This window comes from Leopardus geoffroyi, chromosome D1 (genome assembly GCF_018350155.1).
Source record: "Leopardus geoffroyi isolate Oge1 chromosome D1, O.geoffroyi_Oge1_pat1.0, whole genome shotgun sequence".
NCBI lineage: Eukaryota > Metazoa > Chordata > Mammalia > Carnivora > Felidae > Leopardus > Leopardus geoffroyi.
In genome coordinates, this window is record NC_059329.1 from 43080324 (window position 1) to 43108223 (window position 27900).

The 27900-nt window shown below is 37.1% G+C and overlaps 1 protein-coding gene and 1 long non-coding RNA gene across 5 annotated transcripts in view; one reads left to right on the forward strand and one right to left on the reverse strand.

The window, feature by feature from the left end:
- Window positions 1-2415: 2415 nt before the first annotated feature.
- NAALAD2 (N-acetylated alpha-linked acidic dipeptidase 2) overlaps window positions 2416-27900 on the reverse strand; it is a 68852-nt gene continuing 43367 nt past the window's right edge. For 3 of the 4 annotated variants that reach the window (XM_045483659.1, XM_045483662.1, XM_045483663.1), the window contains 8 exons: window positions 25874-25937; window positions 25110-25177; window positions 21669-21760; window positions 20382-20472; window positions 18681-18945; window positions 16079-16160; window positions 14906-14998; window positions 2416-4072 (listed from right to left, as the gene is read on the reverse strand). In XM_045483659.1, the coding sequence (XP_045339615.1) occupies window positions 3883-4072; window positions 14906-14998; window positions 16079-16160; window positions 18681-18945; window positions 20382-20472; window positions 21669-21760; window positions 25110-25177; window positions 25874-25937 (945 nt within the window). In that variant the 3' untranslated portion in view covers window positions 2416-3882. Of the gene's footprint in view, window positions 4073-14770; window positions 14810-14905; window positions 14999-16078; window positions 16161-18680; window positions 18946-20381; window positions 20473-21668; window positions 21761-25109; window positions 25178-25873; window positions 25938-27900 lie in introns of all 4 variants that reach the window. The other variant, XM_045483660.1, reaches the window with a different exon arrangement.
- On the forward strand, window positions 5058-11638 carry LOC123601035. The gene is made up of 2 exons (XR_006713945.1): window positions 5058-5376; window positions 10125-11638. It is a non-coding gene; the product is annotated as an uncharacterized LOC123601035 (long non-coding RNA).

The window sequence follows — 27900 nt, forward strand, 5'->3', positions numbered from 1 at the left end:
TGCTTTTGTTTGTGCTTTTGGGGTCATATCCTAAACATTATGAAGACCAGTGTTAAAGAGCTTCGTCTCCCATTTTTTTTTCTAGGTTTATAGTATCAAGTCTTATGTTGAAGTCTTTGATCCATTCCCAGTTATTTTCCGAGAGAAGTATAAGATAGGAGCCTAATTTCATTGCTCAGTGTTTATTCAGTTTTTCCAACAGCCATCTGTTGAAGAGACTGTCCTTTCCCCATTGGATGCTCTTTGCTCTCTGTCAAATATTGATTGTTAAAGCGGGGGTTTGATTCTGGGCTCACTGTTCTGTTGGTCTCTGTCAGTTTTTGTGTCAATACCATGCTGTTTTTATTACTGTAGCTTTGTAGTATAGTTTGAAGTCAGGAGATACCTCCAGCTTAGTTCTTTTTCCTCAAGATTGCTTTGGTTGTCTGGGGTCTTTTGCAGTTCCGTACAAACTTTAGGATTGTTTTTTCTATTTGTGTGAATAATGCCATTGGTATTTTGATAGGGATTGCATTGAATCTGCAGATGGCCTTGTGCAGTATGGACATTTTAATACTCTTGATTTATGAACACAGGATGTCTTTCCATTTGTCTTTAATTTCTTTGAGCAATCTTACAGTTTTCATTGTACTCTTTCACTTCATTGATTACATTTATTTCTAAGGATTATTTTTGATGCAGTGAATGGGATTTTTTCAGATGTTTCATCCTTAGTGTATAGGAATGTAACTTATTTCTGTACATTTTGTGTCCTGCAACTTTACTGAAATCCCTGATTAGTTCGTTTTTGTTTGTTTGTTGTTGTTTTTTTTTGAGTCTTTAGGATGTTGCATATACAAAATCATATTAACTACAAATGGGACAGTTTCACTTCTTCCTTCCTGATTTGGATATGAGCAAGAGCTTTCAGTTTTTCTCATTTGAGTATCATGTTAGCTGTGGGTTGGTCATACATGGCCTTTATGTTGAGGTATGTTCATTCTATACCCAATGTGCCTGAAGGTTTTAATCATGAAAGGATGTTGCATTTTAAATGCATAGATGATCGTGATTTTTGTCTTTCATTTTATTAATGTGATGTATGACATTTATTGTTTTACATGTATTGAACCATTTTTGCATCCCAGGGATAAATCCCATTTAGTCAAGATGTATAAGCTTTTTGTGTTCTTCAATTAGGTTTGCTCATATTTGGTTGAGACTTGTGTTCATCAGCAATATTGGTCTCTACTTTTTGTTCTTTTCTGGCTTTAGCGCCAGAATAATGCTGGCCTTTAAAATGAGTTTGAAAATATTCCGTATACCTAAAGTTTTTGGAAGTTTGAGAAAGATGGTGTTAATTCTCCGAGTGTTTATTAGAATTTGCCAATGGAGCCATCTGGTCCTGGGTTATTTTTTGTACTGTGATGTTTTAAATTATTCAGTCTCTTGTTCCTCATTGGTCTATTCATGTTTTATGTTTCTTTTTCATTGTCTTGATAGGTTGTTTCTAGAAATGTATCCTTTTTACCTGTTTTGGGGCATATAGTTGTTGATAATGGTCTCTTGCAATCCTGTGTATTTTTGTAGTATCAGTTGTAAGATCTTTTTTAAAAAAATTTTTTTAATGTTTATTTTTGAGAGAGACAAAGTGTGCATGGGGGAGGGGCAGAGAAAGAGAGACACACAGAGTCTGAAGCAGGCTCCAGGCTCTGAGCTGTCAGCACAGAGCCCAACGTGGGCATCTCATACTCACACACCATGAGATCATGACCTGAGCCGAAGTCAGATGCTTAATGACTGAGTCCCCCAGGCACCCCAAGATTGGTTTCATTTCTAAGTCTGGCTAAAGTTTTGTCAGTTTTATCTTTTTGATGAACCAGCTTTTAGGTTTTACTGATGCTTTTTTCTGAAAGAGATTTTATTTCTGCTTTTATTTCCTTCTGCTATGTCTAGACTTAATTTGTTCTTTTTACATTTCCTAGAGTAACTTTCACAACTGCCTGTTTGAGATCTTTGTAATTTCTTAATATATGCACTTATACTGTAAACTTTCCTCTCAACTGCTTTTGCTGCACCCCATAAGATTTGATGTGTCATATTTCCATTTTTTTCTTTGACTCCTGGATTATTTAGAAGTATGTTTAGTTTCCACATATTGGTAGATTTTTCTAACTTTCTCTTGCTGATTTCTATTTTACACTATTGTGGTCAGAAAAGATAGTTGGTATTATTTCAATCTTAAATTTGCTGAGATTTGTTTTGTGCCCTATCATGTGATCTGCCTTGGCAAATGTCCATATGCACTTGAGAAAAACGTGGATTATGCTGTTGATTGGAATGTTCTGTATATGACTGTTGAATCCACTTAATTGTGATGTTCTGATGTTGGATGTATAATTGTTTTATCTTCTTGATGTATTTATCATTTAGTGACTTCTTTGTCTCTTAATGTTTTGGGCTTGAAGTGTATTTTTTCTGGCATAAATATGGTGATGCCTACTTTTTTTTGGTATCTACATGCATGGAATATCCTCCTCTGTCCCTACACCTTGAGTCTGTGTTTTTAGAACTAAAATGAGTTTCCTTTAGACAGCTATATAGTTAGGTGTTTTTTGCATCCAGCCACTTTGTGCCCTTTGGTGAATTCAATCCATTTATAATTAACTACTGCTGTCTTCTTTTTTGCCTTCTGGTTATTTTTTTTATCTCCTGTGTTTCCTTTTCCCTCTGTTTCTACCTTTGTATAGTGGATTTCCATGGTGATTTCCTTAGTCTCCCCTTTTTTTGTTTCATCACTAGATTTTTGTTTTGTCATTAGCAAGTGGCATACATAAAACATCTTATAGGTAAAGTACTCGTAAGGGAAAACGTTAAGAAATAGCTCACGGGCGCCTGGGTGGCTCAGTTGGTTGAGCGTCCAACTTTGGCTCAGGTCATGATCTCCCGGCTCGTGGGTTCAAGCCCCACGTTGGGCTCTTGCTTACAGCTCAGAGCCATGAACCTGCTTCAGATTCTGTGTCTCCCCCTTTCTGCCCCTCCCCTGCTCACTCGCGCACTCTGTATGCCTCAAAAATCAACATTAAAAAAAATTAAAAAAAAATAGCTCATTATATATGTAACATCCTTGCTTAATTACATGGCTTTGGCACATAATCACTTGTTCTAATTATCAGCTGTTGATTAAAGATGATAAAAACAACATAACTTATGAAACAATAACTTGCAAGGGTTACTACAGTTGACCCTTGAACAGTGTGAGGGTTACGGGTGCCAATCTACCAGGCAGACAAAAATATGCATATAACTCTACTCCCTAAAAATCTAACAGCTGATGGCCTACTGTTCAGCAGAAGCCTTACCAATAATATAAACAGTTGATTAACCCATATTTTATATATATGTATTATATGCTGTATTCTTACAGTAAAACTTGAAGAAAAATGTTAAAATCATAAAATGCTGTATTAGAAAAAAATTATAAGTGGACTTGTGCAGTTCAGACCCATGTTCAAGGGTTAACTGTATTTTTTAACTTGGTTAGAAGCTAACAAACTGTTTTCCAAAATGGTTGTACCATTTTACATTTCTACTAGCAATGTCTGAGAGCTCCAAGTTCCTTGTCATATTTTATTTGTGGGAATTTTCAGTTACTTTATGTCTTTCTGCCCCAAGACTGGAGTTCTTTTGTTTTATTAGATTAACGATTTGGTGATGAAGTTTTGAATTTTTAAAAAGCCAAAAAACTCTTTACAGATGAACAGAATGGAAGTCTAAATCAAAATAGAACATGAAAAGCAAGATTATTGAATACTCTGGCTTCATAAGTTATCAAAAAACAAGGAAGGATTTTATCCTGAGACTTTCAGTAACACTTTTAATGGCCATTTGGCTGAGACCTTCCTATAACACTTCTTTCAGGGTTCCTGCTGCTGCTTGAATTGTAAAGGCTGCAATAGAAATGTGTTTCTTTACTTCTGTCCAGGCTGATGGAGGGTCTTCTTTATTTTCAATATCAAACATAGCATCGTAGATCCCAGGAAATGATTCTCCAGCGTATTTGTTGTGGCTACTTGGAGCAAAGATGATGTGCCTAATAGAAAAAAAAAAAAACAAAACAACAACATAGGGCAGGTTGAGCTAAAGAGTATATGTACATATGTTACATTTTACACACTTCTGTCTTCATTCCCTTTCCTTAGATGACATCTTAAGAATACTGTGTCTCCTCCTGGCATTCACTTTTTTACTCCAAAATGAAGACCTATAATTAATTTAAGATAGTTATATAACAGTATAATTTTAAATAAAGAAAGTTGACCATATGCATTCACTAAGATTACTCCCATAAATCATGTTGCTACCCGTTCCAGTTGGAAGAAAATGGGTTCGTTCTCATAAGTTGTGTACATCAGTTGTCGACTGCCAAGACACCCGAACAGTGAAAACAAGTATGCTTTATGGATATATTTACTGAGAGTGAGAAGAGATTGAAAAAATAATTTATCTGTGCGTTACCTTTTTCAGAGATTCAACAAGAATGACACTTGTTCCGATACTCTTTAGACATTAAAAATCAATAATTAAAAAAGCGTGTATTGCCAATATATCATAAATGTAAGGATGATGAATGAAGTCCATGTGAATTGCCTACAGATACATTTAATTTGTAATCTAGAAGGAAAGTTTTGCATTTGATTTTTTATTTTGTCTTATAACTACCTGAAGAAATCAAGCTACTTCTCTTCCTCTGGAATGCTGCTTTCCAGAAAAGGACATATTTTATTGAATACCATGATACGGAATTAGGTCAAAATCCTACAGCTTCTTTAAGATGTAAATCTACTGTCTGAGACAGTATGAAACTCTATGTAAGTTAATATTAACGATCAAATAGAAATTTATGATGTAAATCATTTAGATTATCCAAACTACATCAGGATTTATTTCTCTTGGCTTTTAAATCTTAACATGGCCTCAAATGGATCTTTCTTAGAGCCAGTGTTACATACTGAACTGCTTATAAACATTGATATTCTGACCTATATATGACTTGAGATATTCGACATGAAGTGGCCTTTCACCTTGGCTAAATTGTTAGGTATTCTATTCTTTTTGATGCAGTTGGAAATGGGATTGTTTGCTTAATCTCTCTTTCTGATAGGCCATTATTAGTGTATAGAAATATAATAGATTTCTGTATATTTTGTGTCTTCACCATACGATGAGTTTATTCATTCTAACAGTTTTTTAGTGGATTCCTTAGGTTTATCTATATATAATGTCATCTACAAATAAGTAATGGTTTTATTTCTTTCCAGTATGGATGCCTTTTTCTTGCCTAATTGCTCTCAGTAGGACTACCAATACTATGTTGGAAAAAAGTGGCAAGACTAGGTAAGCATTCTTATATTCCTGATCTTTGAGGAAAAGCTTTCAGCTTTTCACCCTTAAGTATGATATTAGCTGGAGGTTTGTCATATGTGGCCTTTATTATGTTAAGTTACATTTTTTTACATGACTTTGATGAGTTTTAATAAAAATGCATGTTGAATTTTTGTCAAGTGCTTTCTCTGCTTCTATGTAAGACTTTATCCTTCATTTTGTTAATATGGCATGACATTGATTTGTGGATATTGAACCCATCTTTATATCCCTCGGATAAATCCCATTTGATTGTGGTACGTGATCTTGTTTTAATATATTGTTGAATTTGGTTTGCTAATATTTTGTGAAGGATTTTTGCTTCTCTGCTCATCATATTGGCTGGTAATTTTCTTGTGGCATTCTTGTTTGATTTTCATGTCAGGGTAATGCTTGCCTTTTAAAAGGAGTTTGGAAGTGTTCCCTCTTCAGTTTTTTGAAAGAATTTGAAAACCAGTGGTACTGATTCTTCTTTCAATGTTTGGAGAAGTTACCAGTGAAGCCGTTTGGTCCTGGACTTTGGTTTGTTGCGAGATTGAGGATTACTGATTCAGTATCCTCCCTTTCTTTTTACATCTACATTTCTTCATGCTTCAGTTCTGAAAGGCTGTATGTTTCTAGGAGTTTGTCCATATGTTCCAGGTGTTTCAGTTTGTTGGCATAATAGTGTTGATAGTCTTGTATGTTTGTATTTCTGTGGTATTAGTTGTAACATCTCTTTTATGTATCCGAACCCTTTCTCTTCTTGGTGAATCCAGTGAATGGTTTATAAATTTTCTTTCAAAGAATCAGCTCTTCATTTCATTGAACTTTTCTTTTGACCTTTTAATTTCTATTTCCTTGATTTCCTCTTTATTTCCTTCCTTCTACTAACTTGGCTTCATTTATCATTCTTCTTCACTGAGGTGGGATGTTAGGTTGCTTGAGAATTTTACTTTTTACTTGGGGTAGGTGTTTATTGCTGGTGAACTTCAATCTTAGAAGTGCATTTGCTATATCCCATACATTTTGCCATCTGTATTTCCCTCTTCATTTTTCCCAAGGTATTTTATCTTTTGATTTCATGACCTGCCCTATAGTTGGTAGAACATTGTTTAATTTCCACTTTTTGGGAATATTCCACTTTTCTTGTAGTTGATTACTAGTTTCATATCACTGTGGTCAAAACAGATGCTTAATAGTTCCTAAGTCTGTCAAGACTTATTTTTTGACATATGACCAATCCTGGAAAACATTGCACATGTTCTTGCAAGAATGTGTGGTTTGCTTTTGGATGGAACATTCTGTATATATCTTTTAATTTCATATGGTCTAATGTTACATTTAAGGGTAACGTTTCCTTAGTGATTTTTTTGTCTAGAAGCTAACCATTGATGTGTGGCGTTAAAGTCTCCTCCTCTTGTATTCCTGTCTCTTTTGATGTGTGTTAATACCTAATTTATATGTTTGGGTGCAGATATATTTACAAATGTTGTATCCTCTTGTTTGACCCTTTTATTACTATGTAATTTCCTTCTTTGTCTCTTATTACAGTCTTCGTTTTAAAGTATTTTGTCTGATACTAGGATAGGTATTCCTCCTTTCTTTTGTTTTCCATTATGCATTAGATGTCTTTCTCCATGCCTTCAGTTTTTGTCCGTGTGGGTCTTGACATCTGAAGTGAGTCTCTTCTGGGCGCCTAGGTGGCTCGTTTGGTCAAGCATCCAGCTCTTGACTTTGGCTCAGCATGATCTCACAGTTTATGAGTTCGAGCCCCACATTGGGCTCTGAGCTGGTGGTGCAGAGCCTCCTTGGGATTGTTTCCCCTTCTCTCTGCCCTTCCCCCCGCTTGCGCTCACTCGCTCTCAGAAAAAAAAAAAAAAAATGAAGTGAGTCTCTCCTAGACATCATATAGATAGGTCTTGTTTTTTTATTCATTCAACTACCCTGTCTCTCCATTGCACATTTATTCCATTTACGTTAAAAATAGGAATGTACATATTGCTGTTTTGTTAATTGTTTTCTTGCTGTTTGTAGTTCTTGCTTGTTGCTTATCTTGCTCTCACCCTTTGTGATTTGATGGTAGGTATGCTTAGATTTTCTTGTATCTTTCTTGTATCTACTACAGGCTTACCTCATTTTATTGTGCCTGACAGTACGTTTTTTGTTGTTGTTTTTTTTTTTTTTTTTTAATTGAATGTTTGTGGCAACCTTCCATCAAGCAAGTCTTTTGGCACCATTTTTCCAACTATATTTTTTCACTTTTTGTCTCTGTGTCACAATTTGGTTATTTTTATAATATTTCAGACTTTATTATATTCTTTATTGGAACACACTTGACAATACAGTGTTATTTGGGGTGTATAAAAGTAATTTGACAGTTACATACATTAGGAATGCTCACTGCAATAAGTGTAGGTACCATCTGCCACCAAAGTTACTACAATATAATTGACTGTTTCCCTGTGGTGGACTTTTCGTCTTCATGGCTTATTTATAACTTCAAGTCTGTACCACTTAATCCCCTATTTTGTCCATACTCCCCACCCCCCCAACCCCACTGTCCTTTCTAGCAACCACCAATTTTTTTCTTGGTTCATTTGTTTTGAAGTGAAATCATATGGGATTTGTTTTTCTCGGACTTACTTCACTTAGCTTAATACTCTCTAGGTATATCCATGTTGCAAATGGCAAGATTTCATTCTTTTTTATGGTTACTGTTGCATTGTGTGTGTGTGTGTACATCTTTCTCTCTTCATCTGTTAGTGGACACTTAGGTTGCATCCCTATGTTGGCTATTGTAAATAACACTGTATTAAATAACGATGCATATATTTAGTTGAATTTGCGTTTTTGTTTTTTGGGGGGTAAATACCCGGTAATAGAATTACTGGGTCGTGTAGTATTTCTATCTTAAGTTTTTTAAGGAATGTTCATACTGTTTTCTGTAGTGGATGCACCAGTTTACATCCCCACTAATAATGCATAAGAGTTCCCTTTTCTCCACATCCTTGCCAACCCTTGTCTTTTTGATACTGGGCATTCTGACATTGTGAGGTGAAAACCTCATTTTAGTTTTGATTTGCATTTCCCTAATGATTAGTGGTGGGGACCATTGTTTTTCATGTCTTTTTCTCTTTGGAAAAATACATATTCAGGTTCTCTGCCCTTTTTTAATCAATTTTTTTTGTTGAGTGGTAGCAGTTCTTTATTTTAGATATCCCTTCCCATTTTAGATTTCCTTGTTTTATTGATGGTTTCCTCTGCTGTGCAAAAGCTTTTCAGTGTGCTATTCTCCCAGTTTATTGTTTTTGCGGTTTTGTTTTTTTTTTTGTTTTTTGAGTCTAATGGTTTTAGCTCTCACATTTACTTAGGTATTTAACCCATTTTGAGTTTATTTTTGTGATAAGAAAGTAGTTCCATTTCATTTGTATGTAGCTGTCCATTTTTCCCAGCACCATTTATTGAAGAGACTGTCTTTTCTCTATTGCACAGTCTTGCCTCCTTTTTTGTACATTATTAATCACATAAGCATGGGGCTCTCTCTTCTGTTCTGTTGATTTATATGTCCATTTTTCTTCCTGTATCATCACTACAGCTTTGTAGTATATATTAAAATCTGGGATTGTGATACCTCCAGCTCTGTTCTTGTTTCACAACGTTGCTTCGGTTATTTAGGGTGCATTTTGTTTCAATGCAAATTTTAGGATAATTTATTCTAATTTTGTGAAAAATGCTATTGATATTTTGATACGGATTGTGTTTGCTTGTTTTGTGCTCCCTTGTACTCTTCAGAGTACAGGTCTTTCACCTCCTTGGTTAAATTTCTTCATAGATATTTTATTCTTTTTGATGCAATTGTAAATGAGTTTTCCTAATTTCTCTTTCTGCTTTGTTTAGTAGTATATAAAAACAGAATAGATTTCTGTGCATTTGTTTGGTACCCTGCAACTTTACTGAATTCATTAGTTCTAATTTTTTAGTGTTTTTAGGTTTTCTGTATGTAGTGTCATGTCATCTGCAATACTGACAGTTTTACTTCTTCCTTATCAGTTTGGATGCCTTTGATTTCTTTTTCCTGTCTGACTGCTGCAGCTAGGACTACCAATATATGGTGAATAAAAATAGCATGAGTGGGCATCCTTGTCTTATTCCTAATCTCAGAAGAAAAGCTTTCAACTTTTCCCCATGGAGTAATAGGGTAGGTGTGGGTATATCTGAAATGGCCTTGATTACATTGAAGCATGTTCCCTCTAAACCCACTTCACTGGTAATTTTTATCATGAACAGATGTATTTTGTTGAATGTTTTTTCTGTGTGATTTTTATCATTTATTTTGTTAATGGTGGTCTATCATATTGATTGATTTGTGGATACTGAACCACACTTGTATCTCTAAAATCTGACTTGATCATCGTGAATGATCCTTTTAGTATATTGTTGAATTCCATTTACTGTTTTATGGAAGATTTTTGCTTCTCTGCTCATCAGATACTGGCCTTAATTTTCATAATCATTATATTTTAACTGCTGCAATCTTACAATAAAACTTTAATCGGTGAAGAGTTGCTGCTTATGGATGAGCAAAGAAAGTCGTTAATTTTAGATGGAATCTTCTCTTGGTAAAGATGCTGTGAAGATTCAGCAGTGGCAACAAAGGGTTTAGAATATTACATAAACTTAGTTAAAAAGCAGCGGCAGGCTTTGAGAGAATTGACTATTGAAATAGAACTGTCGAACAGCATCACAACAGAGAAACCTGAATGGAAGACTTAGCCACAACCAGTCCAAACTTCGGCAGCCACCACCCTGATCAGCCAGCTGCCATCAACTTGGAGGCAAGACCTTCCACCAGCGGAAAAGATTACAACTAGCTGAAAGCTGAGATGATGGCTAGCATTTTTAGAAATACAGTATTTTTTAATGAAGGTATGTACTTTGTTTTTAGAAGTGCTTCACACACCTAATAGACTATAATACAGTATAAACATAACTTTTGTATGTACTAGGAAACCAGAAACTTCATTTAAGTTGCTTTATTGCAGATCTCTGTAACCTAACCTGCAGTAGATCAGAGGTATGCCTATGTAGCTGTTTGGTTTGTGGTTACTATGAGCCTTACATAGAACTACCAATTTAAAGTAGACTTTCATGAATATGACAGTTTTACTTTGAAGGCATTCTAAAGCTCTGCCTTTTTACTCTTACCCATCCTACCACCATGGTTTAGGTTTTACTTCCTCTTAGTTTTGTGTATCCCTTAATTATTATAGTTATTTTTACTACTTTTGTCTTCATCTTCATACCATTACTTTTACTCTAATGTTTATCTTTACCAGTAAAATGTTCACTCTTCCTGTTTTCTTGTTACTAATCCACACCTTTCCAACTCAAAGAGCTCCCTTTAGCATTTCTTAGGAGGCCAGTTAATGGTGACAGATTCCTTTAGCTTTTGTTGTTCTGGAATACTCTTTCTCCTTTAGTTCTGAAAGATAACTTTGCAAGAGTGTATATTCTTTCTTGATTGGAGTCTTTTTCTTTCAGCACTTGCACTCTCTCATGCCACTCCTTTCTGGCCTGCAAAGTCCTGCTGTAAAATCTGCTAATTATTGTATGGGGTTTCTTTTGTATATAAGAAGTTCCTCCCTTGGCTGCTTTTATCCTGGTCTTTAACTTTTGACAATTAGTGTTTTGGTGTGGGTCTCTTTTGGTTCATTTTATTTGGAATTCTCTCTGGGCTTCCTGTTTCTGGATGTTGGGTTCCTCTTCTAGGTTTTCAGCCCCTTTCTGTCTCTTCTGGGATCCCTGTCATGTGAATGTTAGTTGATGTTTTCCTCTAAGTCTTTTAAGCTTCCCCCTCCTCCCCCGTGGGTGAATTCTAATACCCTGTCTGTAAGATCAGTGATCCTTTCTTCTGCTTCATCTTGTCTGCTGGAAAACCCCTCTAATTTTTCAGTTCTGTTATTGTATCCTTTAGCTTTGTGATTGCTATTTGGTACTTTTTTTTTTCCAACTTCTGTGTTCATCCATTCTTCCAATATTGGTGAGCATCTTCATGGCCATAGTTTGAGCTCTTTATCAAGTAGATTATTTATCTCCATTTCACTGAGGTATTTTTCCAAGGTTTTATCATAATTCCTTCATTTGGAACATATTCCTGTTTCTTTTTTTTTTTTTTCTCTTTGTTGGTTTCTGTGCTTTAGATGAAACAGCCACCTCTCCCAATGTTGAAGATAAACCTTTTCATTCAACCTTGCCCTATCATTTGCTTCTCAAACTTGTGGTTGTCCAAGCATACTATTTTTAAGAGCTCCTGGTAGCTGAGGGTGTGCCAAGACCTGTCAGTGTACAAAAGGGGAATCTCTCGCCACCTAAATTCAGGATGATTGAAAGCTGCTGCCTGAGGGTCTGGTTTCCAAACTTTCTGTGAGACTGCAAACATAAGCTGTTTTCTGGAATATACCAGCAAGCTGTAGTTACGAGCACAAAGATGGCACTGCCCTCATCCACATTGCCTGAGAGTATCTCCATAGGCCTCTAGATGAGTGCCAAATCTGAAGCCTGCTCTTAGGCTGAAGCTTCAGGATAAATATGCTTCTTCTACAAAAAGAGGATGTGAGTTTCAGTCCACTGTCTGTGCAGTGGCATCTGTTTCAGGAGGCTCCCCACCCCCACCGAGCGAGTCACAAACACCAGGGTGTGAGAACTCCCCTCCCAGAGATGTTGGTGCTCTGGAACAGGCAGAGTGAGAGCACAGAGCACCTGCCCTCTGAGGCCTCTGATAACTAATCCTTAGATGCGTGTTTTAATTAGAAGCCTGCCCCTCAGGCTGTAGCCATGATGATAAACTAAGACCTCTAAGACCTCTTTCACTGGAAGACTGAGCTCTTGGATCTGCTGTCTCTTGCTGTGCCCTGGGGGTAGCTGCTTCTCCGTTGATTACTGTCCTTTGGGACCCATCAGCCTTGCCCTGTTGGCCACCAGAGCCATACAATGTACAGGTGTCACCTGCAGCAGCTGCAAAAACTGGGGTGCTGGACGAAGGTACAAACTCCATTTGGGGATATGCCATCAAGCTGGGGAAAGCAGGGGGAGAGTGCAAAGAGGTTTCTCAGCCACAGACTCCTAGATACATGCCAGACCAGAAGCTTTCTCCTGAGGCCAGAGCTCCTGGACAAAATGCCCGGTTTCAGTCCACTATCTGTGCAGTACACTGTAGGTGGTAGTTAGCCAAGAACCATCTCCCAGTTGTCCCAGTCCCAGGGGACCCAGGAATATAAGACCCTCTGGCTCCAGAGCCAGTCAAAGGGCATCCCTGGGCAGCAGCTTTAAAATGTAAGTGTAAAGGCTCCCTTCCAGGAGATACTGGCACTTTGGAGCTCAGCAGAGGAAGAATGCGAAGATGGCACCCACCAGCCTCCGTCCCAGAGAACAGTCCAGCATGTGCCTCCACATGATGCGTTAAAGCTAGCAAGTGAATGTTTCACGTGAAGTCTGCTTTTCAAAGTGCTGCTTGTGCACTGGATCCTGTGGCAAGTGAGTCCATTTAAGCCCTTCAAGAGCCGTGCCTCAGTTCTCCACAGCCCTTTGGGTCTCTTGAATGTGAGCACACATTCAAGCATCTCAGGCATACGTCTGAAAAGCTGGTGAGTCCTGTTTGAAGTATGAGCCCTTCATTCCCCAAGGAGAGGTTCTGGGTTTATAAATTCCCTCCCAATTGTGGGTTGTGTGCCTTGGGCCAGGTTTATGGCAGAATTAGTTCTCAGACTCTCCTACCATCTTCAGTCAGGCCTTTTTCTTGTTTGATAATGAAGGGGTTGCTCAGCCAGTCTTCAGGTCTCCTTCGGAGGAAATGTGGTTCACACATAGTTGTAGCTTAAGTGTGTCCATGGGAGGGGGCGAGTTCAGGGTCTTCCTGCATTGCTCTTGCACTGCTTGGGCTTTAGAATATAGTCTTAATATTCAGGTAATAGTTCTAAACATATTTTCAAAATACAGTGCAGTCTTTTTAGAAGACAGTGTGGCAGTTACTTAAATTTAAAATGTGTTAAATCCACATACTCATTAGATATTAGGACATGTTCAAATAGGACACGGGGGCATCCTACAGTATTTACCCCAATAGTAAATAAAAACTCAACAAGGACTTTAAAAATTACATATATAAGCCATACAGTGGAACACTACACGCCGGATATATACCGACACAGGAGGATCTTGGATATAAATTGTTACGAAGAAAGAACAAGATGAAAAATAATGTGTAGGCCCATTTATATAAATACAGTTGGATGAATATATATACGTATACACACACATACATATACACACGTGTGTATATAAAACCTTTTCTTTAGAGACTAGCAAATGGCTGGGTATGGGTTATAGAAGGGAATGCTGAAGGATCACTGTCCCTTTTTATTCTACAAGGCTGCATTCATTTTGACAAAATAGAGACATTTTGCTTATAAAATACAAATACAGGCAGCAGAGGATTAACATGTAACTGCTTTTCGCTTTTAATTTGACATGTAAATACTTAACTGATGGCTGCTATTATTTATATGAATTATCATTTTCTGAAAATAGCAGCCATTTACTGAATATATCCCTCTCTAGCTCAATCTTCCACATGCCTGAAATATATAAACCTATGGGGTGAAAGCAGTTATCTCCTTTAACAGCTAAGGAAAATGAGCTTTAGAGAAGTATTTTGCCCAGGTTACTTAGTATGAGCCAGAGCAGGGCTCTAAAAAAGCCTGTGCTTCTAATTAAATATTAATACCAGTCACTAATATTTATAAGAAAGCTAACATATAGAACTATCTCTGGCATAGGTTATCTGATGATAAACAGCCTCGTAAATTTTCACCAAGGAACCACAGTTTAAGAGGCATCTTAGAAACTGGAGTCTGCCCAAGCACACAGCCAAGATACTGAAAGAAAACTTGACATAGAAATACAGAAACAAAAAGGATATTTCTTCAGAACATGGCAGCCATCTTTAAAAACCTAAAATGTTACATGAAAGTAGATCTATTCTATTTGATTTTGGAGAGTAGATAGGATTAGAAGGTGAAAATTACAGGGAAAAAGATCTTATGAAGAAAAAATTCTATTAAAGTAGACCTCTCAAAATGGGATGGACTTCCTCATGAGGTGGTAAGCTTCCTACAATTGGAAGATTCAGAGGCTAGACAAGCTACTTACCTCAGATCCTATAGAAATTAATGTAGAAATTTGAACTACACAAGCTCTAAGATACTAATAGCCTTTATATTTACAGGTTATTTTTCAACTATCATTTACATCTGTAGCAAAGCAGTAAACAACATGAAATTAATTTTTCTGATACTACAAGTTACGCTGTTCTAATGCATAATCTTACCCGTATTCTTCTCAGCATACATATTCACCTTCTGTTCATCTGATGGCAACAGTTTAAAGCAGACTTTGGATATGCTGGTTTTGGACACACTGGAGTATTTAATATCCTTTAGTGGAACACATGTTGCTTCCTTACCTATAGAACCGCCTCCCTGGTAAACCAAGAGGATCGATGAATGCTCTCTCCAGGAACATCAATTGGTCATTCATGATTCTCACTGCAATAGGACTTTGAAAATAAGAAATAGGTAACTGTAACTCTTTCATGGAACTATAGTTTAAAATAATATAGCATAAGGCATGGAAAAATAAACTTGTAAAATACATAGGTTTTTAAGAAAATACATATTAACAGTAATGCTTTATATGTAAGCTACATATAACAAGAGGGTCATCTTCCTAATATTCAGAGTAAGAGACCTACTGGAGATGGCTTGTTTTGTTTTTCAAGACCACAGAAAGAACTAAAAGTTTTAATTCTCTCTAGGACAGCCAGGCCTCCTGCAAAGGCTGACTGGGTGTACTATCAGTTGTTGATAAGCCATTCAGTTCCACTGTGGAAGAAAGTTGCAGAATAAAGGCTGAACAACAAATGAAGGAAGGTCGCAGCAGTCTGCAGGAAGGGTGCCAGTCTGCAGGAAGTTGCCCATCATGGGCTGGGAATCCCCTTTCACACTTGGCATCTGCCAACTCTTCCTGGGGTGCTACACAAATTCTCTGGGCTTTCCTACAATCCAAAGGAGAGAGAAGCCCCTCAGAATGAAGGGTAATCTTTCTGCCTATATGGGTAGTGGGAGAGCTTACTCTAATTGGATCTGAAAAAGTAAATGTGATAGGACAGTTTATGCTTGTTAAATAATGCTTTGAATAGAACTTTTCAAATTATATTTCAATCTAAAAGTGGCAAAAATTCTATCAGTAAAAGAATTCCTACACTGGTCATAGAAGTATTGGGACATTAGTAAAATATACTACAAGTGCATTTACCCACGGAACGATGAATTACACTCAAAATTCTTATGCAGACTCCTGAAGGCATGAGGCTGGCCCTTGTCTTGGGAGGGGTTTTTAGTCTACCAGATAGAGCACTGCTTCTCAAACTTCAGTGTGAATACTGACCATCTTCGGAGTTTGTTAAAGTGCAGAATTGTACATTTGATGACAAGCTCCTAAGTGATTCTGATGCTGTAGTTACAGACCTTAATTTGGGTAGCAGTGACTTAGAGCTGCCTGCCTAGGCAAGTGTACACGATTCACTCTAGTAACTAGATTACTTTTCAAAATAGGAAACTTTACATTTGAAACTTACTTGTTAAGATCAACTTCTGTGAGTCTTCTATGAAAATCTGAAGCAGCATCTGAGAAGTTTTTCACAGCAGAAAATAAAGAATCTTTTAAAAATAGAAAAGTGGAAGGTATATTAGTAAATCCTTCTTATTTCAGATGTTCACTTCCCTGCCTTCCAAATTCCAGGCTGACAGGACTGAATAGATATTAAAACTGTTTTTCTACTGAGCCTTCTTGTAGATCCATGAAGATCAGAAAATATTGTAACAAAGAGACAATGGAGAAAACATTTCTAAATTGGTTCTTCATAAAGGAACTTTCAAGAGTCTAGGACATAATTATTTTAACTCCTAATTTACCATTCATGTAGATACTCATTCAATATATATTAATACAACTTCTATATGCTAGATACTGGATACAGCTATAAATTGAGCTGTGTTCCTGCAATAATTAGAGAAGAAATCAATGTTAACCAACCCCTCTTTTTAAGCAGTGCATTTAAGATCTTGTTTAAATGCAACCTGTGACAAGCTGGTGTATGTGGACTCAAACAGGATCAGGTCTGGTCTAGTCAAGCTTTTCTTTAGTTAACATAGATTCTAAGAAGTGAGAAGATTCTCAACATATTTTTTTATTACAACAACCTATATCATTTTCCATCTTTTCTAAACTGAACATTAGCATAAATCATTGATTTCCTTCATTAATCCTGTGATACAGGGAATACAATAGTCATTTGGCAGAGAAAGCACTTACTGCTCCACAGGATTTCTGTTAGGTCACACAGCTAGTAAATAGTTACTTTCAATATAAAAGACAAGGTCTTTTTTAGCCCTAGATATCCTGTAAGCTCTAATTATTGTTGCTATTCTTAAAGCCAAGTACAAAATAATCTAATAATAGATATTTTTGAAGCCAAAGAGTGTTGAGGAAAGAATTTTAAATTTCCATTGAACCACAATAATCAAATTGGATAAGAAATAAAAAGTGTGCCTGGTATTTAGTAACAGGTGAATAACTTTGGCAAAAGCAATTTCAGTAGAGTGTTAGGAAGATAGGACAGTACTAGATTGGTAGAAGGAAGTAGAGAACTGGAGACCATGTAAATTACATATCCATCCTATCCATCATTCATTCATTAAAACATGTTAGGGACTGCTTTTTGCCTGGCACTAAATGAAAAATTTTGATTGGGAAGGGAGTAGGGTACATTAGGTAGAAGAAATGTTTATAAGAAAGTTACAAGATGGTTTAACGTGGATGGAATATTGCCACTGAGGTGGAGAGGGTGAAAATATGGGGGAAAGGGGCATTTATGAGTAGGTTAAGTCACTTTGTGTGAAGAGTGGCCTTCCCCTGTAACTGTGTGCTTTCTCTCTCGGTTGGATCCTGACTTAAAGTGATAAAAGGTAATTCACCAAAAGAAAATCGGGGCGTCTAGGAAAAGAAGAGGATGCTGGCGAGCCACACAACTGTGAATGTCTATCGCTGTCAGCTCTGCTTATTCCGATTTCATTTGCCTCGTTAAAGAGACTCCAATCACTGATGTAAATACAATTTCCTAGATTTTCTTTGTATCACTTTATCTAGATCGTAGTACCTGCTGCTCATGACTTTGAAGATTACTAATTTGTATGCAATATTCCAAAGCCATTGCTGACTTCTCTCTACTTTGTGTCCCTACAGTACTCTCTGTAGCGTACTGTAACAGCTTGTCCCTGGCATTTTTGTCTTTTTCCTCATGTGAGAGCCTGTGCTCTTTGAAGACAATGATTATTTTTTAAACATTCTGGTATCTCCCAGGAAATAACACAGTAGACAACTGAGTACATACTTGATAATTTTGGTATGTACTAAGAATACTCCCAGATTAAAAGAAAATGGTTATAGTAAAACAGTACTAGTAGGTAACGTTTATAAGAAAGACTTACCACTGTGTCTATATATCCAACCAACTGAATGTCCCACAGCAGTCTTGGAAACGTTATATTCTTTACCATTTCACTCAGAGGAAAATTGACAAAGGTCATGTAACTTTTCCAACATCACACAATGACTAAATATTAGAACCGGGATTTGAACCAGGTAACTGCTTCTAGACCCAATGCTCAGTCCTTTGCACCATACTATATTTCATCCTTGCTTTGTTGGAGATAGCATAGTACGTAACAGTAACCACAAAATGGCAATGTGAATATAAAATGAATATAAAATACACAAAATGAAACAATGCTTAAACCAGGTAAAAAAATCTCCATGTAAACAAAAATATACAATAATTATATATGTAGTGGAATTGGTTTTCTCTATTTTCCCATCTTTGTGCAGTATTGTATTTTTATAGTATTGTTCTTTTAACAGCAAAAATATTTCTAAAGGCAGCAATATAGGGAAAATATTAACCAACCCAATGTTCATAGCACTAACTTAGCAAAACAAAATCATCCTACAAATACCAGGTTAAATGACATTCTTTAAAGGTGTTTCAAGTTTTTTCCTAGAAATCAAAATTAAGTAACGCAAGGATGTATTCTAGGATGAAAGAGTGTGCAGTGATGACAGTCGGAGACGATATCTGAAAGCTCTAACTCAGATTATAAAATATACCCAGCCATTCTTACCAAATGATACTCCATGGTCTCTCAATCGTTGGTCATGTTTCTTAGATAAATTGTAGATGCTTGTTGCATAGTTTTTCAAAGCTTTTGCATAGTCTTCAATATTGAAAGGAATGATTATAGAGTCTGCAAGCTCATAAACCAGTGCCCCTCGTAACTGAGCCACTGAAAGCTGTTTTTTAAAAGTAGGGTCATAAAAATTCTCTACTAATTCAAACGTCTCATAAATTGTGTGGTATACCGGGTAGCTGCTGTACTTATCTGTTTTCTGGGGAAACAAAATATGGGTAGGTACTGAATATAGACAAACATTAAATACTCCAATTATAATATTTATGTAATCTTAAAAATGCAGAAAAAAATACAACCATGTGGAACTCTGAGTTTTATCATGAAGCAAAAAGTTAAAATCTAACAGTTTCACCAACTATTCACCCATTTAAAATTTTACTGTTATTTATCATTCACATAATCTTCATTCAAAATACTTCAAAATTGTTATTGTATTTCTGATAACTGAAATTAAGGCATACATACTCAAATTGCATATTAACACAGTTTACAATTATCTATCAATTGATTGGAAATGAAAGGTTCTGGGCAGCTAAGATCTCTATAGAATCTGCATTTAAGCACCTTCTCTGCCTTCCCAAACTGTATAACCAAATGCCATCTAACCTTTACTATGCAGTTAAGGGCTACCATTGTAAACTATTACATAGATGTATTTTATATAAATATTTGTTTTACTCCTTAGGTCTGCCTTTCCTAAGTTTAGTTTTACCTATATGCTACTTTGCTATAAGGTTAACATTTTTACTGCGAATCCTTGTGTCCGTCTCTCTCCTGTCTAATGTCCTGCTTTTAATCTGCAGTTTCTTAGAAACTAGACAACTGTGTTCAGATTGATGACAGAATATAGAAGTGAACAGGCCTTGAAAGAGTTTAATGAGTATCAGGATACAGATTTATTTTGCTTTCATCTCTGTTCTGATTCTGGAGAATCAGATTTACAAAAGGTATGTATTCTAGGCAAGCAAGACTGTATTGCAATTACGATTTGAAAATTATTAAAATCTGTGACAAATCTGGGTTTGCTGATGTAATCTTCAGTTTGGTTTATCACATAATTTATAACCTAGACAAGCAAACACGGCACATGTTGGCATATTCAAACACTCACATATCGTCAGTGTGTTTGAATGGCAATGGTGCAAACTGATCAGAAAAGTTAATCGACTTAAAAATCAGGAGGAACTTGTTTTATTCCCTACTCAGGAGCCCTGGACTCAGATGACAGGCAGGAGTGAGGATGTGAAGAGGGGCTACTGACAGTAAAGACTCGTGGCCTAGCATTCCCTGTGACTAAAACAGGTTCTTCACATGCACATTTTCCTCAGGAAAAGTGGAGGAGAACGGGATTTTCCAATAAAGCCTGAATGAGAACAGGATGTGCACTACTTGGTTCTGCTAACCAGCGAAGCACTTAGCAATAATCTCCCAGCTACCATTTCATTGAATAATCCTGCAAGGAAAATTCACTGAATAACCCAAATTAATTCCTAGTCCATCTACAAAAAGACATGAAGTCAGCCTCCCAGGCCACATGACCCGGTGCCCTGGTACCAAACAACTAAACAGTTTAAAATTCCTAACAAGAAGCTGGATAAAATGCTATGTATCCAAAATAATGAAATGGCTTACCCTGTTCTTAGTGTAACGGGCTCTGCCTGAAGCAATCCCAAGTCTCTGAAAGTAAGCTTCAAAATCACTTCCAGATCCCAGCTTGTTGATTCTAGATGTAGAATATAAGTGTATATACACACACAAGGATATTATAAATACATAAGTTAAAAAATATGAAGTTAAAGAAATAGAAAAATGAATCCTGTCCCAGGGATAGCAAGGAATTGCACAGCACATTTACAAAAATTAGAAGGTACACCACCCCAAGCTACTTTCCTGTCACATGCCGGAAATTGCTGCGTTAAACCTGTAAATCTGCACTGACTACAGTCACAGTTGAACAGTGCCACCGAAGACAGCAGCCTAGTGACTGTGGTCTCTCTCACATCGTCAGTCTTTTAGAATATTTACATAGAGGGGAAAAAGAGAAAAATAAAATTCGGTCACTACCCTCAGAGAACTATAGTAAGAAAACTGCCATGATAAAGTGTATTTAGGATCACGAAGAATCTATGCCTTATTTAGAAAATGAAATTACAATATATTTTTTTGCATGTAGTTAAGAAACCACTACATACATACATATGTAATATATATGCAATAACATGGGAAAATTTATAATGGTAAGCAAAGAAGAAAATTATAGGTGTATTAGAAAATACATATTTCCAATGTGTTTTTGAGATGTAGGTATTTTAAAACCTTTTTTTTGACTCTAGTTTTTTTTTTTTTTTTTTTTTTTTTTAATCATGTAAAACTTTTACAATGGAAACAAACTTTCACAAGACTTATTTGGAGTATGTAATGGAGCTATTAACTGTTACCGTCATCTGCTGGTTTATAGAAATAGTATTGCAGGAGAAAAAAAACTGAAGAAAACTGTTTTGTGAATGAGAATTAAAAATAATACATTCTATATTCATTACAGGTAAAGACACAATTTGGTAGTGACTTATAATGCCCCTTAAACTTAGAAGCAAATAATCCATATTTCATCATTATCATTTGGTGTCACATTAATGCATTAAATACATATCTAAAATTTAATACAAAAATGCAAAATAATACCTGATAATGTGGCAAAATAATTTTGGCTAAACATTTGCAAAACTAGAATTTATTATAGATTCAAAGACTTGGCTATTCTGTCCCATTAGCAAATTGAAGGCTACACAGGGATTCTTTGGGATTATCTTTCTTCTACTCACATTGTTGACACAGCTGAGAATTACATTTCTGGAGAAACAACGGGCAACGGGGAATTCACAATTGATCCTAACGGTAGAAAATATACAAGTAATTCACCTAGGAAAATCTTTATTTTCAGATGAAGGGTCCTTTTCCAACCAGCTTTCATAAAGAGACTTACTCTCAAAACCATCATCTGGGCTGGATATCTGGAAAGAAACATCAAATATTGGGAATTAGAGGCAGAAGCAACTAAATTTATGTCGATAATAAAACCATAGGTTATCAACTTCTAACTATATGGACATATATCATGTTCTTTATAGAAAAACAAGCAAATGACAAAAAAATACAACCAAATCCATGTTCATTTTTGTTGCCTGCCTATTGATAATTTTGCCATGTACGTGAGATAAAAATCTCTGGCTTATTTTGGTAAACTTTTTTAATAGAGTTGCAGATTTATAACAAATGTTATCACTTTAATTTTTAGCCGTTTAGATGTCCTTGAGTAAGTCACTGGGGGAAAACTTGGATACAAGATTTACATAAGTAAGTTGCTTCTGTCCTAAAAGACCTTTAAAGAGAGGCCTCAGGGTGGCAGACGTGGCTGAAGCATCTAAGCCTGACAAGGGCAATGTAAGTCCTGGTTTTGCAGAGCCCTAGGGGAAAGGAGGAACTGCTGTTTTGGAAAGTCCGATTGTATTCAAACCAAGTTGGAATCTGATGGGTTTTAAAAGCTCTGCATAACCTCACATTTCTCTTTGGGGATTTTAAGAGCTTCTATGAATACAAGAACCTTTTTTACTGCCCCCATTAAAGGCGGCCATTAACTGACACTCTGCTCTCTCCAATCTTCGGCAGGGCCACAAGGTAGAGTGTGGACTGTGAAGGCTGAGGTGCCTGTTTTAGATCCTCACGAACACACGTATTGCCTGAATTTTGTGTTTGTAGCTCTGCTTTGTTCAGAAAAAGGCATACCCTCCTCACGCAACTCTGAAAGCATCATAACCTATGGTGCATTGCTTCCCCTCTTCAAACGCTAGTTTTCTCAGCTGTGGAAATGGGGATAATGGTCCCCATCTTAACATAAACATCAATTCCTCTGATATTTTCTGTGCCCTTTATACAGAGTGGGTTGTTGCCTCATCATTGCACATGAGCCCGCAGCTTAAAGGCAGTCCTGGCTCTCCACGTCCTTCCTTTGCCCACCAGCATGTTGCATCAGCAGGGACGTTCTACTCCTTCCCCGCCAACTGACTGGGTTCTACTCGACTCTGCTCCCGCCAACTTGCAATAGCTGAGAACCTGCTCCAATTCCTACATCCTGCTTAGACCGAATTCCCTGAAACACCCTCTCCTTTTCTGGAATCACAATTTCAGTCTAGCACTACCCAGAACTGAGTCCTTCTAGCCTGTACCCCCTAGAGCATACTTGCTGTCTCTGCTGTCTTGTCACAAATGCTGACCCTTGGGTATTTTCAACACCTTGTCCCAGTTCTTAAATCGGGCAGCTGCCCAGTCTCTAAGCTCTGCCCTCTCTACCACTCCCATCCTGCACTCCTGCCACCAGCATGGTTTGCCTCTGCCAACACATTCTAGAGGTTGCTGAAATGGTAATAGTCCGTTCACAGAAGTCTTTTTCTACCAGGTTTTGGTATGGCCATGGAGAAGCATCTGCCTGTGTACAAAGGGGCATAGACCTCAACTTCTCCCTATTGGCCCTGAAATTATTAACTATCCTTGATATCAAAGGCAGGAGCCATCTCTGGAGGACAGCACAAAGCATAAATGCATGTCCTGAGCAGGATTCTCTCAGAATTTTCCTTACAGCTTGCTTTAGATGTTTTTATGGGACATTCCAATAAAAGTATCAATTCAAGAAGCAATGCTTCTTAAGGTGGTATCTTTCGAGGGGGGCTTTGGCAAAGGAAGTGATAAAGCTATGCCATTCACATTTACTCCATCAATTCGACAGTGTATATCAAGACATTAGACCAGAGCATTTCAGTACCTCGGAAGTATGCTCTGACATTCATCTAGAAGTAATACAAAGAAAGCCTAGAGACACAAGTGTCGCATGTCAGCTTCCAAGCAAAGTCTGTAGTATGAACTCACTTCAAGGCTACCCAATATGTTGAGAGTTGGGATGGGAATGATGAGAGCACTCCCATTTGGGAAAACTGGTTTTTAAAGGCATTTAATGGGAAAAAGGAAAGGGTAATATTAAGGGAGAGTGGAAAATAGTACCTACAGAGAAGTGACACCTACTTCACGTTGTAATCTAAGTGATAACATACTTTAAAGATTTGTATTTGGTAACTAAATTCTATAATGAACCATTTAAATGAAGTACACAAAAATTAAAGATCTATGTCATTTTTAGAGTAGATTGCAAAGTACTTTTTATCAATAATATTCACAAAATTCCTGTAAGAATTATTTCCATTTTGCTATTAGACTTGCTACAGCTTAATCTATTCACTACACTGATACTGAGTGGTCTTTCTAATGAACAAATATGATAACGTATAACCTTGTTAAAGATTCTCTGTGGCCCCTAGGTTGCTCAGCCGGTTAAGCATCTGACTTTGGCTCAGGTCATGATCTCACAGTTCATGAATTCGAGCCCCACATCAGATAGGTGCTGACAGTTTAGAGCCTGGAGCCTGCTTTGGATTCTGTGTCTCCCTCTCTCTGCCCCACGTGCATGCACATGCATGTGCACGTGCTCTCTCAAAAATAAACATTTAAAAATAAGTAAGATAAAACAAATAAAAGGAAGAAATGATCTTCCAGTTCTCTTCAAAAAAAAAAAAAAAAAAAGATTCTCTAATTTTCCCATCACCATATTTCTGACCTTGGCATATTTGTCATGCTCCATTTCTTACCATTTATCCACCAAAACCTTATACTTATGTCACCCTGAACCACCTACAGTTCAGGAAATATTTTCTTTCATGTCTCCACATCTTTTTTAGGTTACAGTGTTCTCTGCTGAGAATGCCTTCTCTCTTACTTTCACACCCTTCCATTTTACAACCCAAGAACTAATTATTCTGTAAACATCTTCTGATGCTTCCCCAACCACCCCAGGATTTCAGCTTCTCTATTCCATAATTCTTCTCCATTGTTTGTAGTATCCAATATTCTACTGACGTGTAATTCCTCACTTACAAGTGTGTATCCTCTCTAGATTGCTAAGTGTTTGGATTCAGTGACCATGTCCTTTTATCATTGATGCTGCTGGAATTCATTTTATAGGATTTAAACCCAAGGCTTTCTCCATTCCAGCTCATTCTGTTGTATCGAAATTCCTCTGCCAAATGAAACTGTATACCCTCTACATGGCAACAGTGTATACAATAACTACTATTAGAAAGATTAGCAATGCTATTTTTATACATAGGTCATATAAATAGTGTATTAAAGATTTTGTTCTGACTTCTTACTTCTACAAATCAGTTACCAGTTTAAAAATCAGTACCACTAATTAAGAAAACAAGTGTTATCCACTTATCTATTCATCAGAAAACATTAAAACATCTATTTATATACCTCTTTTGTCAGTTTATACACCAATTGGTAAAGAAGGGGTGTACAGTCAACTCTCAGAGTATAATTGCCTGAAAAAATAAAATACAATGTATTTTAATACTTCCAGGTGAAATTCCAAGAGAAGTCTAATTCTAACTATCTCTAATTATAAACAATGTATAGTCTTGAAATCAAATAGCATCATTCTTAAGGTGGTATCTTTCGAGGGGGGCTTTGGCAAAGGAAGTGATAAGGCTATGCCATTCACATTTACTCCATCAATTCGACAGTGTATATCAAGACATTAGACCAGAGCATTTCAGTACCTCGGAAGTATGCTCTGACATTCATCTAGAAGTAATACAAAGAAAGCCTAGAGACACAAGTGTCGCATGTCAGCTTCCAAGCAAAGTCTGTAGTATGAACTCACTTCAAATTGCTCCCATAAAGTGTTTCTATGTGGAATATTCCGTAAAACATTCTTCTGAAATATTGTAGCCAAATTCTTTTAATATCTCCACAGGAAGAATATGGTTAATACTAGAGTTTTAAGTAGTAATTCAAGATAGGCAAAAGGCAAACATACTAAAGAAATTACAATCAGTAGTTTAGTTATGACTCATACTGATTCATTTGAATCATAATCATTTTCTCTGTGGTCAAGTGGAAAATGGAGGTACTATTGAGGAATTTCATAGGACGAGAATAATCTCAGTTTACAAGTTAGTTACAATTTGCAGACTGAAAAGATGATGCATTGTTTAATAATCTGAAGTAAGATTTACCTTCTATAGATGAATCAGAATTGATATAAGCAATGCTTCTCTCCTGGAGTGTTTTTGCATTCTCCTACAGTTGAAGCAAAGTTGTTATTTAATTCACAATATTTACAATTGTGGAAATAAATAAGCAAATTAATTTAGTATAAAGGTGGTCTACAGATACCTTCATGAATCCAATATCTATGCCTTTGCCATAATTTATGAGAAAATGCAGATAACTGGTTGGTTGACAACATTAACACAAGTAAAAAGAAAAATATGTGTAGCTGCTATATATAGCAATAGCAAGGATTCTCAGAAAAAAAGTATTTTCACAGTGTGGTTTCCTGACTCCTTGCATTAGAATATGAAGGGGTGAGGCTCCCAGATTTTGGGCCCCACTGCAGATGTACTGATTAAAATTTTCTGAAAGGCCTGGAAATCTGTATTTTCTAAAAGGTATCCCTGGAAATCCTTACATAAACTGAAGTTTGAGAGAGCTACTGAGACTGGAAACCCAAGGATAATTTTAAAAGTCAGAAATAGAGTAAATTTATCTATTTTTTTAAAGTATTTTATTTTAGAGTGCACGTGCACACAAGCAGGGGAGGCACAGAGACAGGGAAAGAGAATCCCAAGCAGGCTCAGCACTATCAGCATACAGCCTGACACAGGCCTTGATCCCGTGACTCTGGGATCCTGACCTGAGCCAAAAATCAAGAGTTGGATGCAACCAACTGAGCCACCCAGGTGCCCCTCCATTTATCTATTTTTAAAAGAGGAGATGCAAAGAAAAATAATTTTCAAAAGGAGGATAGAAAAAAAACTAAATGGAGAGAAGGAAAGCCATTAGGATAGTCTCTTCCTCTCTATAACACACACACACACACACACACACACACACACACACAACTATCACACAGATGGGATATGCTGAGAGAGGCTTTTACTTCTCTCTAGCTTGCTACCTCATAAGAACACACTATAATAGGACACAGTCCAAGACAGACGCATGTAAATACCTTGAACTCAGTTCCCAGACACACCAAATCTACACCTACAAACAGAGCAACTCTTCCTAAAGAAGAACTGAGGGCTGACAGAACAACTTCTGCATGACAAAGAATAGAGGGACCACATAAAGAAGGGTAGGAAAGACAGACACACAATAACATTGAGAACAACCACCCGATGTGGCAACCTAGAGTAGAGAGAGATATCACTGAGGAGCCGATGGACAGAGTCACCTACCCTGGGACACAGAAAAACAAAACAAACAGTAATTTAAAGGGAAACTAGAGAGCACCTGGGTGGCTCAGTTGGTTGAGCGACTGACTTCAGCTCAGGTCATGATCTCACAGATCGTGAGTTCGAGCCCCACATCGGGCTCTGTGCTGACAGCTCAGAGCCTGGAACCTACTTCGGATTCTGTGTCTCCCCCTCTCTCTACCCCTCCCCTGCTCACCCACTGTGTCTGTCTATCAATAATAAGTGAATGTTTAAAAAAATTTTTTTAATAAAATAAAGGGAAACTAGATTATTAAGTGAAGGAAATCCATTTACCAACCATAGAATGTCTGCCAAATGGGTGTAACTGCTAGAACTCTCTCCAGGGTCAGATTACTCAGTCCTCTAACCCACACCAGCTTCAGCTGTCCCATCAAGGTGACCCAGGCACAAAGCACCATGTCATATCTGGCCTGCTCCCATGCCATCTCCAGCCATCCCACCAAGGCAGCCCCAATGTAGAGCACCCCAAAAACCCTTGGCCTGAGTCTGCTTCATTTCAGCTGACCCTCCAAGGTGACCATAGTGCAAAGCACTCCAGGAACCATGGGTTACACTTGCTCCAGCTGACCTGACAGGGTGCCTCTGTGTAGAGGGCCCCAGCCAATGCCCATCCAGCACCAACCAGCCAGCCAAAGCCAACAAGTACACAGTCTACACAGGAGACATTCTTCTATAAGGCTCCTCCTTCAAGACTGGAAGAGGTACCCATTCCACATAATTCATAGAAACAAACAAAGTCAGACAAAGGAGACAGAGGAAGA